At 53.9% G+C, this 17,230-nt stretch overlaps 1 protein-coding gene across 3 annotated transcripts in view; it reads right to left on the minus strand.

Annotated features, from left to right (window-relative positions):
• The window catches only part of LMTK2 (lemur tyrosine kinase 2), an 89,454-nt gene that overhangs the window by 34,272 nt on the left and 37,952 nt on the right, over window positions 1-17,230 (minus strand). For 2 of the 3 annotated variants that reach the window (XM_062179689.1, XM_062179688.1), the window contains exons 5-6: window positions 14,265-14,383; window positions 10,239-10,326 (exon numbers count right to left, since the gene is read on the minus strand). In XM_062179689.1, the coding sequence (XP_062035673.1) occupies window positions 10,239-10,326; window positions 14,265-14,383 (207 nt within the window). Of the gene's footprint in view, window positions 1-10,238; window positions 10,327-14,264; window positions 14,384-17,230 lie in introns of those variants that run through there. The other variant, XM_062179690.1, reaches the window with a different exon arrangement.

Raw genomic sequence — 17,230 nt, forward strand, 5'->3', positions numbered from 1 at the left:
CAGGCGGAGGATTAGCCTATTGAGCCGCGGCGCTGGCCCAAACAGATGAACCTTAAACAACAACACCACGGCATTGCTTTACATTTGACCACGTCAACACTAGGCACCTCCTAACATGCCTGCTGCGTCCACGCCCAGCGTCTCCCATTGCCGTGGGGGTTCAGAGCGCCAGGCCCAGCCCTGCACCGGGGCCTTCCCACGTGTGCCGTGCTTCTCCCAAGCTGAGCTGCTTTCTACGGGGAGGACTGAGCCGGGGGAGGTGAAGCTAATCAGCGGCTGTGCCTCATTCCCAGTTCCCCACAAAGTCAAGTGGGGGCGGGAGGCATGGTGCAGCAGGGGTGAAGTCGCCATCGCGGCGCTGCATCCCACAGGAGCCAGAGGAGTCCCTGCTGCTCCACTTCCCTTCCAGCTCCCTGATACTGGCCCAGTGAAAGCAGGAGATGACCCAAGCTCTTGGGTCCTTGTCACCCACACGGGAGACACAGGTAAGAGTTCCTGGCTCCTGACTTTGGCCTGACCCAAATCTGGCTGTTGCTCTGCTTTTCAAATAAATATTTTAAAAAAAGGAAATCAGGCCGGCGCCATGGCTCAACAGGCTAATCCTCCGCCTTGCGGCGCTGGCACACCGGGTTCTAGTCCCGGTCGGGGCACCAGATTCTGTCCCGGTTGCCCCTCTTCCAGGCCAGCTCTCTGCTGTGGCCCGGGAGTGCAGTGGAGGATGGCCCAAGTGCTTGGGCCCTGCACCCCATGGGAGACCAGGAGAAGCACCTGGCTCCTGCCTTCGGATCAGCGCGGTGCGCCGGCCGCAGCGCGCTACCGCGGCGGCCATTGGAGGGTGAACCAACGGAAAAGGAAGACCTTTCTCTCTGTCTCTCTCTCTCACTGTCCACTCTGCCTGTCAAAAATAAAAAAAATAAAAATAAAAAAAATAAGGAAATCAACACAAACATTGTAACTGCTGGTTTTCATATGAGGCAAGTTATAAAACTGTTTCGCTCTATTCAGAACAGACTCATCCTCAGCGGGCAGTCGTGAGAAGACATGATTATTACTGGGGCCACCGTGGAAAGGGGAAACCCCTCCGGGAGGAACAACGGAGCAGCATTCAGGTTTCCTTCACTAGGCTTTGGAGACGTCTCAGCTGCCCCCCCCACCCCAACCCTGCAAGAGAACGCACAGGGAAAAGTCTGGACGCTAGAGGGCAGCAAAGGCCACACCGAGGGGCCAAGGCAGAACCGAACCCGGCAGGCGTTTGTTTGAGTGAAGACTTGCAAACATGAACTCAAAAATTCTAACAAAAAAGCCAGGGGCGCTGAGGGCACTGGATTAAAATACAGCCACAGGCACCGCACTGAGGGGGGAGGGCGCCCCTTCCAGCAGGAGCCGGCCTGGGGCCCAGGCCGTGGCCACAGCCGCTCCTCACTCCAGCACTGTGGACCTGGATCTCCTCGGTTACCAAGGGCTGTCCACCCCGGTGCCCTGCTGGGCTCCTCTCAAACACCTCCCCTGATACACCCAGCAAAACTCGGTCTCCCTCCAGCCCCGCCCCTCGGTGACTCCCCCGTGTCCCTCCTTTGGGCATCAAGTCCCCTACGGCTGGTTCCACCTCTCAGGCGTGCCCAGCACACCAGGTCGCTGTTCCTCCCTCCTGGAAACCCCTCCTTCCTTCCCCTCACCCACCCCCCACCTCCGATCTGGAAGTGCTGGGGGTGGGGTGGGGGGACATGGGCTGGGCCCTTGGTTCTCCTTGTCCTGGGGTTGGGGGAGGTGGTGGTTCCCACCCCTGGGCAGTCACAGACCCCTCTGGCCCAGCCCCTCCTCCTTCCTCATTTGGCCTTCCTCCCTGTATGTCATGTCCAGGAGACATCGCAAATCTAAGGCTGCTCACCACAAAACCTGCCCATCCACCTGGTCTCACTGCCATGTTCCCAGAGGCTCAGACCAACAGGGAAGCCGGCATCCCCGGGACCTCACCTCCAACCCAGCACCTGGTCCTGATGGGACTCAGAGCCAGAGCACTTCACATCAACCACTCATCACTGCCCCCAGCGCCTGTGTCTGCCACCTGAGCAGCCAGTCAGTCTGTTTCAAAATCTCTTTAAAGTTTATCTGAAGGGGGCGGGGGGAGAAAGAGAGAGAGAGCGAGAGCTTCCATCTGCTGGTTCACTCCCCCAAATCTCTACAACTGTGGAGGCTGCGCCAGGCCAAAGTCAGTCCAGTCCAGGTCTCACACGTAGGTGGGTGGCAGAGCCATATCTGCCGCCGCCCAGGGTATACTTCAGCAGAAAGCTGGATCAGAAGCAGAGTGACTTGACCCCTGGCGCTCAGACACGGGAGGCAGGCGTTCAGGGCTGTGGATCAGCTTGCACATAGGTCAGGATGCACCTGCTTTCTCCCTGGCACTCTGTGTGCCACTACAAGTGAGGGGCGGAGGGCAGGGGCTCTGAACTCCACCCATCTGTGTCCCTAAACCCAGACCAGAGCCCAGCACACAGCATGCTCCGCGAACATCTCCTCAATGCGTGGGAGAGGAAACAAACACATTGGGAGCATTCTAAACACCTCCCCCAAATCAAAGTGGGGAGCAACCACTTTCCCAAGGGAAGCTCCACCCTGGCCTTGCAATTAACCACCTAATAGCAAGGGACTTAGGGATAAATCTATAATTTCAAATGTTTATTGGGCTTTAATAAATTTTACTGCTGCATTACTCTATTAAAGTAGCCAAAGACAGTTAATGTGGGAAAGCAGTATTTTATTCAAGTATCAAAAATCTAACTGGTGCAGTCGGTTCTACTTCAGGAGAGGGGAGTCTGAACTACTCTCAAATTCACTTGCAGTTACCTGGTTCTCAGAACACACCTTTCCGGAGACAGACAACAGGTCAGTTCCCCCCCCCCCCCCTAAAGATTTATTTATTTACTTGAAAGTCAGAGTTACACAGAGAGAGGAGAGGCAGAGAGAGAGAGAGAGAGAGAGAGAGAGACGGGGAGGGGGTGTCTTCCATCTGCTGGTTCACTCCCCAGTTGGCTGCAACGGCCGGAGCTAAGGCGATCCAAAGCCAAGAGCCAGTAGCTTCTTCTGGGTCTCCTATGCAGGTGCAGGGGCCCAAAGACTTGGGCCATCTTCTACTGCTTTTCCAGGCCACAGCAGAGAGCTGGATTGGAAGTGGAACAGCCAGAACTTGAACCGGTGCCCATATAGGATGCCAGCATTGCAGGTGGCGGCTTTACATGCTACTCCACAGTGCTAGCCCCGCCAATTCTAGCCAACAGAGACACAACACAAGCCAGAGATATCACCTAAGCTTTTCTGGGGCAGGCTAGTGCAGTCGTTATGATGCCACCTGGGGAGGCCAACGCTGTGACGTCCAGAGAAAGCCGCCGCCCACAATGCTGGCATCCCATATGGGTGCTGGGTTGAGACCTGACTGCTTCACTTCCGATCCAGTGCCCGGGAAAAGCAGCAGAAGACAGTCCAAGTGTTTGGGCCCCTGCACCCACGTGGGAGACCTGGAGGAAGCTCCTGGCTTTGTCCTGGCCCAGTCCCAGCTATTGCGGTCATCTGGGGAGTGACCAGCAGGTAGAAGAGCCCTCTGTCTCTCCCTCCTGTAACTCTTTTGAGTAAATAAATAAATCTTTTTAAAAAAAGAAAATGTAAAAAAAATTTAAAACAAACAAAAAAAGGATGCCGCTTGGGACACCCACATCCCATAATGAGAGTAACTCAGCTTGAGTTCCAGTTCCACTTTTGATCCAGTTCTGCCAACACGCACGCTCGGAGCAGCAGTGAGGGCTCAGGGAATCGAGTCCCCGCTCATCAAGTCAGTGACTCGCACCGAGTTCTGGGTTCCTGGCTTCGGTATGCGCTGGCCCGGTCCCAGCTGCCGTGGGCTTTTAAGGGAGTGAACCAGCAGAGGGAAGATCTGTCTCTCTCTTTCAAACAAAATGAGAATAAATTCTAAAAACTTTAAAAAGCCTTTGACTTCAGAAAGTAGGGAGATTTACATAATATCCTTTCTAAAATTCCTAGCAGCAATTCAAAATCATAAAAAAAGAAAAACAGGTAAATGTAGCTTTAGTAATCTGCACTAGGGGACCTGATACACCCGATATAGTTATCATTTCAGCGTGCAATCAACAATACAGAAACCACTGACACTGCGTGTTTCCTTGGTACTCAGCCCACAGCGCCCCTCCCCCACCCCCACCCCACAGTGAGCGCTCACCCCAGCCACGCTCCCAGGGCTCAGCAGCCCCACGGCCGAGCCACGACGCCTCCAGCAGCGATGGCCTTCGCCACAGGGCAGGCAGCAGGGAGGTCAGGGCTGCCCGTCAGCCAAGAGCCAAGGCCACACCGGCCCTAGCAGCAGCCAGGCCCCTGGCGGCCAGGGCCATGGCTCACGCCCTCTCCGCCCTGAGGGTGCCGGCGTCACCATCCAGCCCAGCATGCCCTGTGCGCCCCTGCTCTTCCACAGGGCAGGGACACGCAGTGCCTGAGCTGAGCCTGGTGCGTGGGGCTCACGGAGGGAGGCACTGTCCCTACAAAAGACCTGCTCTAAACTGGAGGAAGCACTGGCACACAGCCCCACCCCCACCCTCCCAGTATAAGGTACACAGAAGGAAACCAGGCCACGGGGCAAACGTGTCCCCTGGCCCACAGGCAGGTCAACAACCCGAGATAGAGGACAACCAGAAAGCTTGGTCCTGAGCACACAGACCTGGGCCTCAGTTTTCTAATCTGTAAAATGGAGCCACTGCCCCCGCCCACACAGGGCTGTCCCAAAGACACACAAACGCCAACGCACAGCACCCCAGACCTTTCCCTTCCCGCTGGTGAGCCTGAACACTCCTGGATTCTGCAGAAGGCCCCCACCAGGGAGCGCCAGCAGCCGGCCCCTCACGGCACTACTCGGGGGACACCCCGCGCGCCAGGACACAGCCTCAGCACCCCCCGCTCTGGAGCCGGGTGATGGGGCTGCAGAAACTGCTGTGCGGTTGGAGATTCAGACTGAGCAGGGGTCACTGGGCTCCACTCGTGGTCAGCCCGGCCACAGCCAGGCCTCCCTGCAGCTCCGACCCACCTCTCGCGCAGCACCCCTCCGTCCTCCCGGTCCCTGCTCCAGACACCCTAACTCTGCACCCTCTGCAAAGCCTCCCTAGCTGGCACTGAGTCCCCACACACAGCACCCAGACTGCAGCCTTCAGCTCAAGGAGCGGAGAACACCTACCACTCACAGAGCACGTCCGTGCTCGGCAGTGTCGCTCATCACCATATTTAAAGGCCGGGTAGTCCCAAGGGGTGGCCGGCACTGTCATCTTTCTGAGGTCACCGAGGCACCGAAGCTCCCTGCAGTACTTTCTCTGCTGCCTCTGACGCCTTACCCACAAGACGTCTCGCCTCATTGCTCTTTCAGAAGCGCGGTCATCACACACATGGCCACCACCACGCCACAAACGGGCAGTGCAGCTCGCTCAGCAGAGCTGAGCTACTCTCACAAACATTCCAAGACGAAGTACTTTTAAAAACTCCTTGGCAAACCCACCTACAAGGAGTTACTTAAGTGGAGAAATATTCTGTTCTTTCTACAAGTGGGAAGACGTCATCCCTGGGTGTGACCACCACGGGCACGACAGGAGACGGCAATGACGATCAGCTAACCACCGGGGAAGGCGGCCTCTCAACTGAGGCCACGGCCACTCACCACAAAGCCTAGGACTGCTGCCTTCTCTGTCTTTCTGAGCAGGTGTGGGGCAGGCAGGGCTCAGTGTGTCCAGGGGACAGCCCTGCAGGGCCGATGTCACCTGATTGCTCCTGCCACACAGGAGCACAAATTGAGCCCAGAGAAGCTGGGCTTCAGTGCCCGCCAGCGGCCGTGGTAGGTCTCAGCCCTCGCTGTCGGACAGGACACTGCTCCACACTCAAGTGTGACCACCAGCTGGAGGAACCCTGGGTTAGTGGCCTTACTCTGACTTGAGACTGGTGACACCAGGCCAAGGCCCAAGACAAAGGGCACGGTGGCCTCCTCCTGGTGGTGGTTGCCGGCCAACAGCACCTTAACGCGTAGGAGGTCACCATTGACAGTAACAGGCTTTACTGACTTGCCCATTTCTAAGTGCACAGTGTTGTGCTGCTACACATTCACATTCCACACCTGCCGTGCAAAGCTAAACTCTGAGCCCACCAAAGAGCCCCTCGCGCGCCCTGCCCCGGCCCCCGGAACCGCCCTGAGTCGGCCTGCTCTGATCCCGCACAGAACCCAGCATCACGGAGGGTTTGTCCTCTGGTGATGAGCTCACTCACTGCGCACCCACCCTGCACCACGCGTCAGATGCCCTCCCTCTTCAGCCTCTGTCTGCACACAGCACGTCCTGTTCACCCTTTCACCTACCACGGACACAGGGACCGGGGAGCAGCACTGCTGCCGCCCAGTGGTCAAGCCTGTTCAAGCGTCTTCTCTTGGGGCTGGCGCTAAGGCGCGTGGGTTAGGGCCCCCACCTGCAGCGCCACCATCCCTTGTGGGCACTGCTCCACTTCCGATCAGGCTCTCTGCTGTGACCTGGGAGAGCAGTGGAGGATGGCCCAAGTCCTTGGGTCCCTGCACCTGCTTGGAGGATCTGGGGGAGGCTCCTGGCTCTGGATCAGCTCAGCCCTGGCTGTTGTGGTCATCTGAGGAGTGAACCAGCAGATGGAGGACCTCTCTCTGGCTCTAACTCTGTCTTTCAAATAAGTAAAAAAAATTTTTAAGGAAAAAAAAAAAAAGACTCTCACTTCTGCTGGGCGCATTCCCTCAAGTGGAACTCCCAGATCCTAAGTTATTTCCGTTCTTAATTTTCTGAGAACAAAGATGTCACTGCTGAGCCAGTGTCCCCAGGGCGGTATGCTCCTGACGGGGGCAGAATTCTTTCCTAGGGCTCGGCCTGCAGACAGGAGCAGCTGCCCGCGTGACGTGGGTGAACCACACACTGCACCTGCCTCACTCAGAGGATGAAATCCAACCAGTTAATATCCTTAGTACTGAGGTAGCGCACTAAAGTGCTGAGCTCTAAAGTGCTGGCGGGAGATTTTTCACAACTGTAAAGTTAGCAAACATACGCATTTATTTACTTTCATAAAAGTGATGTCTACAATGACAAAGTCCCGAGGAACAGCTATAATCTCGTCAGTGCTGGGTCAACTATGGGAACGCAGAGGTGTCCTGTGTGGATTCAGTGTTTCTTTAGCACAGCTTCAGTTTAAAAATAAATGAAAGCAGAGGCCGGCGCCGCAGCTCACTAGGCTAATCCTCCGCCTTGCGGTGCCGGCACACCGGGTTCTAGTCCCGGTTGGGGCGCCAAGTTCTGTCCCGGTTGCCCCTCTTCCAGGCCAGCTCTCTGCTGTGGCCCAGGAAGGCAGTGGAGGATGGCCCAAGTGCTTGGGCCCTGCACCCCATGGGAGACCAGGAGAAGCACCTGGTTCCTGCCTTCGGATCAGCGCGGTGCGCCGGCTGCAGCGGCCATTGGAGGGTGAACCAAAGGCAAAGGGAAGACCTTTCTCTCTCTCTCACTATCCACTCTGCCTGTCAAAAAATAAATAAATAAATGAATGAATGAATGACAGCAGAGCCCTGAACCAAACTCACCTCCCAAAGCCGTGCAGAAGGAAGCAGTGAGCTGTGTCACAGGGTCTTCTGCCATTTCAGGGAGAGCCCAACAACACTGTCTCATAATAAAACTGCCAGGCAAAGGAGAATGGCGAACCCCACGCACACGAGGGTGCGCGTTCAGGGAGGCGCTGCTTCCTGCCGCGGGGCTGCCACGCCCACACACAAGGACAGGTTTGCTGGGCATCAGGAACCACTAAACGGCTCGGAGGCGGGGCCTCTGACAAGCAACCTGCCCGGCACACGGCCGGACCTCGGGAATCACCTACCCCAGTGTGGCTCAGAGTTGGACTGAAGGGAAGCTATTTTCAGTCACGATAACTAATATGGGATTGTAACTATCACTAAGTCCCATCTCACAGAGACGATCAAAATACAATGTGCAACAAAACTGCGGGAAACCCCGCCGAGAACTTGTCCCGTGGCAGCACACACGGGTGCGCGTCTCACTGTGCAGCAGCGGGCACCTGCTGGGCACCCTCTGAGACGGGACAGAGTGGGGGTGGCCAGAGAAGCAAGGGCTGAACTCCAGCTTCCCTCATGGACAGCGAGGGCTCTATGAGGTCCCAGCTGTTCTGAGGCAGGGTTAAAATATGGATAATCTTGAGATTTTGTTAGGTTAAATACGTGTGCTGTAAACATACACAGAACTAGGAGGCAAGATCTAAAATTCAAACTGATGAGGGGACATGGAAACAAGAAAAATGAATCAAGAATCCAAAAAAAAAAGTAAAAAAGAAAAAATAATTAAGCAAGGAAGAAAAACAGCAGCAAAACAGGTAGAAAAAATTCAAAATATCTCAACAATTACGATACATGTAAATGGACTATATATTCCATTTTAGGTGACCAAGACCATCAGATGAGTAACAATTTTAGCAACAAGCTATTTCCAAGAGATATAACTAGTTTCAGTTAAAAAAAAAAAAAAAACTTTATCTTAACAGTTTTCACCTTAAAGAAAGCCCCTTCATAATAATAAAAGGTTCAAATTAGAAGTTACACCAACTGTGATTTTGTACCTCTTATACAAGCTACCAAAACACTCAGAATCACAAGGAAAAATCCCTAATTGCAGCGGGAGACTGATGTTCCTCAGTAACTCAAAGAAAACGGATTCAGCCCTCCACGCTCCGCCCCTGCCTCCCCTCAACTGAGCAGGACGAAGACTTGACCAAGGTCACAACCGGACCCGGAAGCTGCATAGAGGGCACCGTATGAAACGACACCAGGATACACGTGTTCTGCCAGCACCCGCGGACGCAGAAGCCACCAAGCGCAGCCCACAGGAGGACGAACGCAGCCCAGACAGAGCTGCAGTGGCCACGGCCACCTGCAAGGCGAGTGCGGGCGCCTTGGCCGCTCTGGGCCGCGGGGACCAAGGCTCATGGGGCATCAGACGCTGCGAGCTCATGTGTGACGTTTGTGTTAATTAATCTTTTTCTACAGTTAACCGCCTCTGCCAAAGAGAAGTATTCACATCACATTTGGGAAATGAAGCAAAAACTACAATGTCTGCTGCTCTTTCTATCTTACTAGCAGCAGACAGGGTGTGAAGGGACAGGAGGTGCAGCCGGGCACCCCCACTTTTCCTCATGTTCTGAAATGCAAAGAAATCAATTAACCTCCACTAACATCTTGCTGCTCCTTGTGGAGAAGAACTGTGTGCTAAAAATGGGCTTTAAAAAGACGACAGGGGGAGAAATTACTAGAATCAGTCACAAAACCACCCAGAGAACCCCTTTCCAGCCATCTAAGTCTCTGTAAGCAAGATCATCACTGGGAAGAGACAAGGCCTTTTTTTTTTTTTTTTTTTTTTTTGACAGGCAGAGTGGACAGTGAGAGAGAGAGACAGAGAGAAAGGTCTTCCTTTTTGCCGTTGGTTCACCCTCCAATGGCCCCCGTGGCCAGGACGCTGCGGCTGGCACATCGCGCCGATCCGAAGCCAGGAGCCAGGTGCTTCCTCCTGGTCTCCCACGCGGGTGCAGGGCCCAAGCACTTGGGCCATCCTCCACTGCCTTCCAGGGCCACAGCAGAGAGCTGGCCTGGAAGAGGGGCAACCGGGACAGAATCCGGCGCCCCGACCGGGACTAGAACCTGGTGTGCCAGCGCCGCAGGCGGAAGATTAGCCTATTGAGCCGTGGCGCCGGCCAAGGCCATTTGTTTTAAGGTGATAACGTGAACCGTCTAACTCTAAAAATACCAATGCTGCGCACAGAGCGTGGGTGCCCTGGGTGAGACCTGTGGGGCTCCCTCCCAGACTGCGGCGCTCAGGAGGGGCACCCGCCCCAGCTCGGGCTCTGCCGTGTACCTGGGTCCATGGCATCTTCTGTCTCCCCGGGTCTGCATCCCATGTAAAGCACACACACAGACTAGTCCCTGACTCGGGGCTTCTCACGATTAAACGTGGCACTGCAGGTCCACGGCTCGGCACGCAGACTGGAGTGTAGTAAAACGCTATCTAAGCGTCGGTTCACGCCGTCGCTGAAGGTCGCAGAATTCTTCACTGGGCACAGACAGGAAAGCAGTCCCTCCTCCACCCTGCCGCGTGGCAACCTTTCCATCACTGCAACACACATTTCTGCCAGGAACTTACCAAGTCACAGAACTCAAACACCAGCAGGTAGGGAATGGCTTCCACACACTGTCCAACACACTGAAGAACATTGGGATGCTGGAGAATGCTGGTGAAGAGAAGAGTCACAGCACTGTGTGTCAGCAACCACGCTAGGAAAGCCGTCACACAGCAGTCACACGGTAACACGCATAGCAGCCCAGCAGGACAAATCAAAGAGCACATAAAGATTACACTTAACAGGTGCATACTAGGTTATCTGATGATTACCTAACTCGGGGCCAATCAGGTAAATAGCTTCACAAATTAAAAAAGAACACCAAACATGGGAATCTTGACCTGTAGTAAGTCAGGTTCACAGAGGGGATCTCAAGACACCATGTAACAGACGGCTGACTGTACACACAGTCAGTGAGCACTGCTTCCCCTCAGGCTAGCTGGCTTACACACGATCCCCAGACAGCTCCACACTATGTGCAAACTCTTTTTGGAAAATATTTTGTCCAGAAGAAAATGAACTTAAATAAAAGATATGCCCCAAACAGCTTTACTCTTTTTTTAAATAAAGTTTCATTTTGAAACAATTATGAAAGACAAAACTGAAAGCCTGGGGTGTCCCTCACCCAGGGTCCTGCCCTGGTCGCCTCTGCCACAGTCACACCAGGGTGTGGTCCTGCCATGGAGGGCGCATGGGGTCTGGTGTCGCGTGCCACACACGCAGGCAGACGGTGCGGTCGCCACCGCCTCCAGCTCCCTCCTGCCCGGCAGCCCTGGACCCGCCTGCCGCTGCTACTGCATCTGAGAACACTGCTGTGGGCGTGTGGGATCAGGCAGCGCATGCGCAGTCCTCTGAGATGGGTTTTTTCGCTCAGCACGATCCCGAGCTCTTCTAGCCGCCGCGTGTCCCAACGGTTTGTTCCTTCCTGGGCCGAGCAGTATCCCACGGCACAGACACACCGCCGTCTGCTCACCACTCCCCCACCGAGGGGCATTTCCAGTTCTCCAGCTGCTGCTGGTGGGCACAAACAAATGCTGAACAGTCACGCCAGGGCTGCCGTGAGGACACAAAGAGTCATTTCTCTGGAACGAATGAGCAGGGGTGCAACCGCCGGGTGACAGGACGTGACGGCTCATCGGACGGGCCCTTTGGCTGGGTCACAGTCCCCACGTGCTCAGAGGAACAATACAGTGCCTGTTTGTAGGAGAGGTTTCCTGATGAGATTATCCTTTAACTCGGGGAACTTCCAATGAAGCAGGTCCCTCCACTGAAGACTTGAAAGAACAGACTGGCCTCTGCCAGGAAAAAGGAACCTGCGGCAGCCAGCCCTGGCGTGCATGGAGACGGCTGGCTCATCTCCGGGCCTCCAGCCCGCTGGCCCACGCTGCACACTGGACTTCCCGCCTCCACCACTATGGCAACCAGTTCCTTCGCAAACCACTCCACCTGCAGGGCATCACAAAGGCCAGCCTTCCTCTACCCAGCTGCTTTCGTACCTTCGTCACAATCAGGTGGCCACACTGGCGCGTGGGTGCTGGCTCTACGCCGTCTATTCTGTTCTGCTGCCAGTTACAGTCCTTGTCAGTGTAGCCGTGTGAGAGGTCTTAGATCAAGGAGAGTGATTCTTCCAACTTGACTGCTATTTTTCCTAATAGTTTCAGCCACCCTAGTGGCTTTGCCTTTTCACATAGTTTGATAGTAATGTTGTATATAGGTTTCGGGATTTACTGAGGGGAGAGGCGTTTGGCCAAGTCACCACTTGTGAGGTCCACATCCCACCCTGGAGTGCCTGTGGTTCACGTTCCAGTTCCTCTGCTTCCAATCCAGCTTCCTGCTAATGTGCACCATGGGAGGCAGGGGATGAGGACCCACGTACTTGGGTCCCTGCCACCTATGTGGGAGACCCAGATTGAGCTCCAAGCTCCTGACTCTGGCTTGGTCCAGCCCTGGCTGCTGCAGGCATTAGGGAAATGAACCACTGGATGGAAGATCCCTCTGTCTCCTCGCCTTTCAAATAAAATGAAAATAGACAGACAAAAAGGCAGATCCTCCTGGAATTCTGATAGTAAATGAAGTAACCAGTTTACCAATCTGAAAAGAATCAACAGTCTCACGATAGTGAGTCTTTCCATCCATGAACATAGTATGCTTCTCCATTTAATGACGTCTCTGACTTACTTCATCAGTTTCCTGTTGTCAGCACAGAGATTGTCTGTATGTACAGTATTTCCTTTTTGTTTTTGAGCAAATGTAAACATTGCATTTTCAATTTTCGTTTTCACGTGCTCATTGCCAGTAGACAGGAGTAAAATTTACTTTCATATCCTGATTTCACAGATTCTTTAGAACTGTCTACATAAAACATCGTGTCAATCTGCAAATCAACTTGTTTTCTCTTCCTGACCTAGAAGCCTTCTTGTTTCTGCTTCTCGCCTTCAGGAGCCAACCCGAACGTCCCACACCACAGCTCACAGCAACAGCGCAGCAGTCACAGTTGCATGCCGGTTTTCTGTGTGTCGGCATCAAGTTGAGGAAGTATGGCCATGTGTCTGTTCTCTCTGCTGTTCCTCCTTTCTCTTCAGAAAACTTCGCATTCTTTTAGGATGGATCTGCTGAATTCTCAAGTCTTCATCCTTGCAGGATATTTTATCTGAAAGAAGTTCTCTTCTTTATCATCTTTTTTTTTTTTTTTTTTTTTTTGACAGGCAGAGTGCATAGTGAGAGAGACAGACAGAGAGAAAGGTCTTCCTTTTTGCCGTTGGTTCACCCCTCCAATGGCCGCTGCGGCCGGCGCATTGCGCTGATCCGAAGCCAGGAGCCAGGTGCTTCTCCTGGTCTCCCATGGGGTGCAGGGCCCAAGCACTTGGGCCATCCTCCACTGCCCTCCCGGGCCATAGCAGAGAGCTGGCCTGGAAGAGGGGCAACCGGGACAGAATCCGGTGCCCCGACCGGGACTGGAACCCAGTGTGCCAGCGCTGCAAGGCGGAGGATTAGCCTGTTAAGCCACGGCGCTGGCCTTCTTTATCATCTTACCCTGCCCCACCATCTGGCCTCCAGGGTCCCTAGGAAGGAATCTGCTGTCATTCAAATTGCAGTCCCCCTACAGGTAAGGGACTCTCTCCCTGCTCCAGGTAAGGGACTCTCTCCCTGCTCCAGGTAAGGGACTCTCTCCCTGCTCCAGGTAAGGGACTCTCTCCCTGCTCCAGGTAAGGGACTCTCTCCCTGCTCCAGGTAAGGGACTCTCTCCCTGCTCCAGGTAAGGGACTCTCTCCCTGCTCCAGGTAAGGGACTCTCTCCCTGCTCCAGGTAAGGGACTCTCTCCCTGCTCCAGATCTTCCTGCTTGTCCTTAGTTCTCAGAAGCTGGGTTCATCCTGTGTGGGTTTGCTCGGTTTCTTCAGTGTGTAGGCCCTGTCTCTCCACCTCTGGGAGATTCCCAGCCACTCCTCTGAGCGCTCTTCTCTGACTGCTTTCACTCTAGGACATGGGGGACACGGACATCAGCTCGCTTCTGACAGCTCCCCATGTTCTTGAGGATCTCTCCGTGTTTCCCAGGCCCATCTTCTCCTCGCTGCTCAAGTTGCACAATATCGATTGTTCTGTCTTTAACTTCACGTCCTTTCCTCGGTCCTTTCCATTCTGCTATGGCACCCGTTTACTGAGGTTTCTATCTCAGTTACTAGATTTTTGGTTTAAAACTTGCACTTACATTTTCTTCAGGTCTGCTACTTCTTCAGAGACTTCATATGTTTTTCATGTGCAAGCGTGCTGCTCGCCGAGCTGCTTTCAGGCTGGTGATTTTAAAGTCCTGGCCAGAGAATGCCAACCCCTCTGTCACCTCGGTGCTGGTGACGCTGCCCCTTCTTATCAAGCCGTGTTCTCCTGGTTCTCGGAGCAGTGGCTGTCAGGGAAATCTGGGTCCTGTGAGTCTTAGGAGGCTCTGGTTCTGACCTACTCACCTGTGTCCCAGGAACAGACCCCAGGTGGTGTAAGCACCTGCTTTCCAAAGACCCGGGCTGTGCCGGGAGAACACACGTCAAGGGGTACTTACTAGTAGGGCTCTCCGCTTTTCAGGAAAGTATCTTGTTCCTTTGCGCTTGCGCTGGCTTTTAACTCCTTCACTATCACTCTCGCTACACTGGTGCCCGTGTAGATCTCTCCAAGGAGCACCTAAAACCAAAGACAAGTTTGTCATGCCATCCATCAACAGCAGTAAAGAAGTCTGTCTCACTTGCCAAGCAATGCCACGAGGTAAACAAGGTACATAACAGGCCAGTGGCCTTCTAGTACCTCACATATCAAACTCAAAAAAAGGCTTGGAAAACGCCAACTTGTCCCTCAGTTAAACAGCCGTTTTAAACCATTCGTTAGATACGTAACAGCATTCGTCTATTTTAACATATTTCTTTTCCATTTATTCTAAAATATATTTCACTTTCATGGAAGTTATCCACGACACCACAGAAGAGCGATTTGTTTAAGTTCAGCTCAAATGTAACTCATGTCCTCAGAAACACTCGAGCTAAGCTTTGTTACTGACAGAAGAAAGTGAACTGACAGTGTGCAAACAAATCACCACTGCACTGAGACTCTGAAAAAATCCATGGTATTCCAATGACACCAAGCCTTTTATCTTCCATGAAAACTTCAGCCAAAACATCCCACTGAGATGAACAGACCACAAAGTGAGAAATGAGCCGCCTCGTGCCAATTAGCTATAAGGGAAATATGAAATCGCTTCGGACAATGCAAAGCCGTTTCAAAATCCAACATTTAAGATGAAAACCAAGAAGTAAAGGTTTTTTTTTTTTTTTTTTTTTTTTTTTTGACAGGCAGAGTGGACAGTGAGAGAGAGACAGAGAGAAAGGTCTTCCTTTTTTTGCCGTTGGTTCACCCTCCAATGGCCGCCGCGGTAGTGCACTGTGGCCGGCGCACCACGCTGATCCGATGGCAGGAGCCAGGTGCTTCTCCTGGTCTCCCATGGGGTGCAGGGCCCAAGCACTTGAGCCATCCTCCACTGCACTCCCTGGCCACAGCAGAGAGCTGGCCTGGAAGAGGGGCAACCGGGACAGGATCGGTGCCCCGACCGGGACTAGAACCCGGTGTGCCGGCGCCGCAAGGCGGAGGATTAGCCTAGTGAGCCGCGGTGCCGGCCAAAGGTTCTTATTTCACTAGAGAATGATCAAAACTAAAAACTTTCCTTTAAAAGTTTCATAAAACAGCTCACTTTAGTGCCCTGGAAATACAGTAAGACCTCACAGACTCCAGCTGTTATCAGGAATGGAAGGGCAGAGAAGCAGAGAGCGAGAAACGCGGTGATTAACTCAATCTCATTTTTTGTTTTAAATAACCAGCCTGTGGTAATAAACACGGCAAGCACAGAACACCTTCTTCAGCAAGGAGGAGAGGCCGGGCCGGGCCCTGTCTCAACCACAGCTGTCAGGGCCTGGTGCTCGGCCCCTCAGCCTCTCAGTCCTTCTGCCTCCTGCCTCCCTGCCAGGCACCTTCCCTGGGACCTCAGCAACCACTGCCCTGGGGCCAACCCTTGCCGATCATCCCCTGGGGCCCCAAACCCTGAGTTCGGACTCACCTGCCGCCCTTTGTTTCCTCCAGATCAACCCCTTCAACATTCCAACCGCTGGCGGAACCACTCTCCCGCCTACCTCACCCCACTACACGGGAATAAAAGTTTACTTTGGTCCAAAAACAAAACAAACAAAAAAACTTTGAAATCCATGCATATGAGGAAACCTACAAAAAAAAATCCATGGGAAATATATACTATGAAAATCTATATGTGGATCTCAAAAAAAAAATTTTACACCAAAATAAATTTATACTAAATTTCATTTTCCCATGAACCTTTTAAAATACTCTTGGATTAGCTTAGCCAAACTTGAGGGCTGGCCAACTGCAACCAGCAGTCCTAGGAGGTGGGGAAGAGCACAGACTCGGCATGGCGAACCTCCTGGCAGGCAGGCAGGGGCCTCAGCACTGCCCGCCACGTCCCTGCTGATGGGCTTTCCCGGACCACTCATCTACCCCTTCTCCCGGGCGAACTCCCAACACGGCCTTCTGGCCTTCCCCTCAAGTGAGGAAGCAGCCTCTCACTCACCGCCAACTTCCTCTGACACCAGCGGAGGCACCTGCTTCTGCTCCCATTTCAAGACAGAACTGCTGCGGCACCCAAGACCAACTCCGCCACCCTCGCCATCAAGCCCATCCTCCTGCTCCTCTGGTGTCCTCCCGCACACACAGTCAGGCCTCCTCGTCCATCACATACCTGTGGGACCGCCTGGGCTCACTGCTTAGCTCTGCTCCCGATTCCAGCTTCCTGCCAATGCGCACCCCAAGAAGCAGCCGCTGGGGCTCAAGTACTTGGGTCCCTGCCACCCATGTGAGAGAACAGACTGGGTTCCAGACTTCAGCCTGGTCAAGCCCCAGTTAATTCAGGCATGTGAGGAATCTCTCTCTCTCTCTCTCTCTCTCTCTCTCTCGAACCCATTTCACGCAGAGATGCCGCTACCACCCCCCCCAGCCCAACAGCACACAGATCTCACGCCGCCCCCCCGCCCCTCCAGTCTGCCTCTGACATGCTGAGCAGCAGCCTTTGCTACAGCTGACCTCCCTGACACCCCCCACCCCGCCTCCTCCTCACCGCCGCTGGCCACAGGGCTTCCGGTCGATCCTCAGACCCCTCCCTGTTCTCCACCTTGACACTCTCCAAACTGGTAGTTTAAATGCCATCTGCACGCTCTCTGGCCTGGAATCCCTCTTGAACACTCGGCTGGTATTTCCTGTTGCCTGCCTGACATCTAAGATGGCTAAGAACTTAGCTGTCTCACGCTCACACAGCCAAATGGGACCGCCTGGCTTCCTCCTCCAAGCCTGCCTCCCTGCCGTCTCTCCCGCACTTAGGCTGATGGCGACTCCGCCCTTCCAGTTCATAAGACCGCAAATTGTCATTCGAGCCTCTTCCTCCAGAGTCCACACCTGGTCCTATGCCACACCCATGCT

Source organism: Lepus europaeus, chromosome 21 (genome assembly GCF_033115175.1).
Source record: "Lepus europaeus isolate LE1 chromosome 21, mLepTim1.pri, whole genome shotgun sequence".
In the NCBI taxonomy this organism is placed as follows: Eukaryota; Metazoa; Chordata; class Mammalia; order Lagomorpha; family Leporidae; genus Lepus; species Lepus europaeus.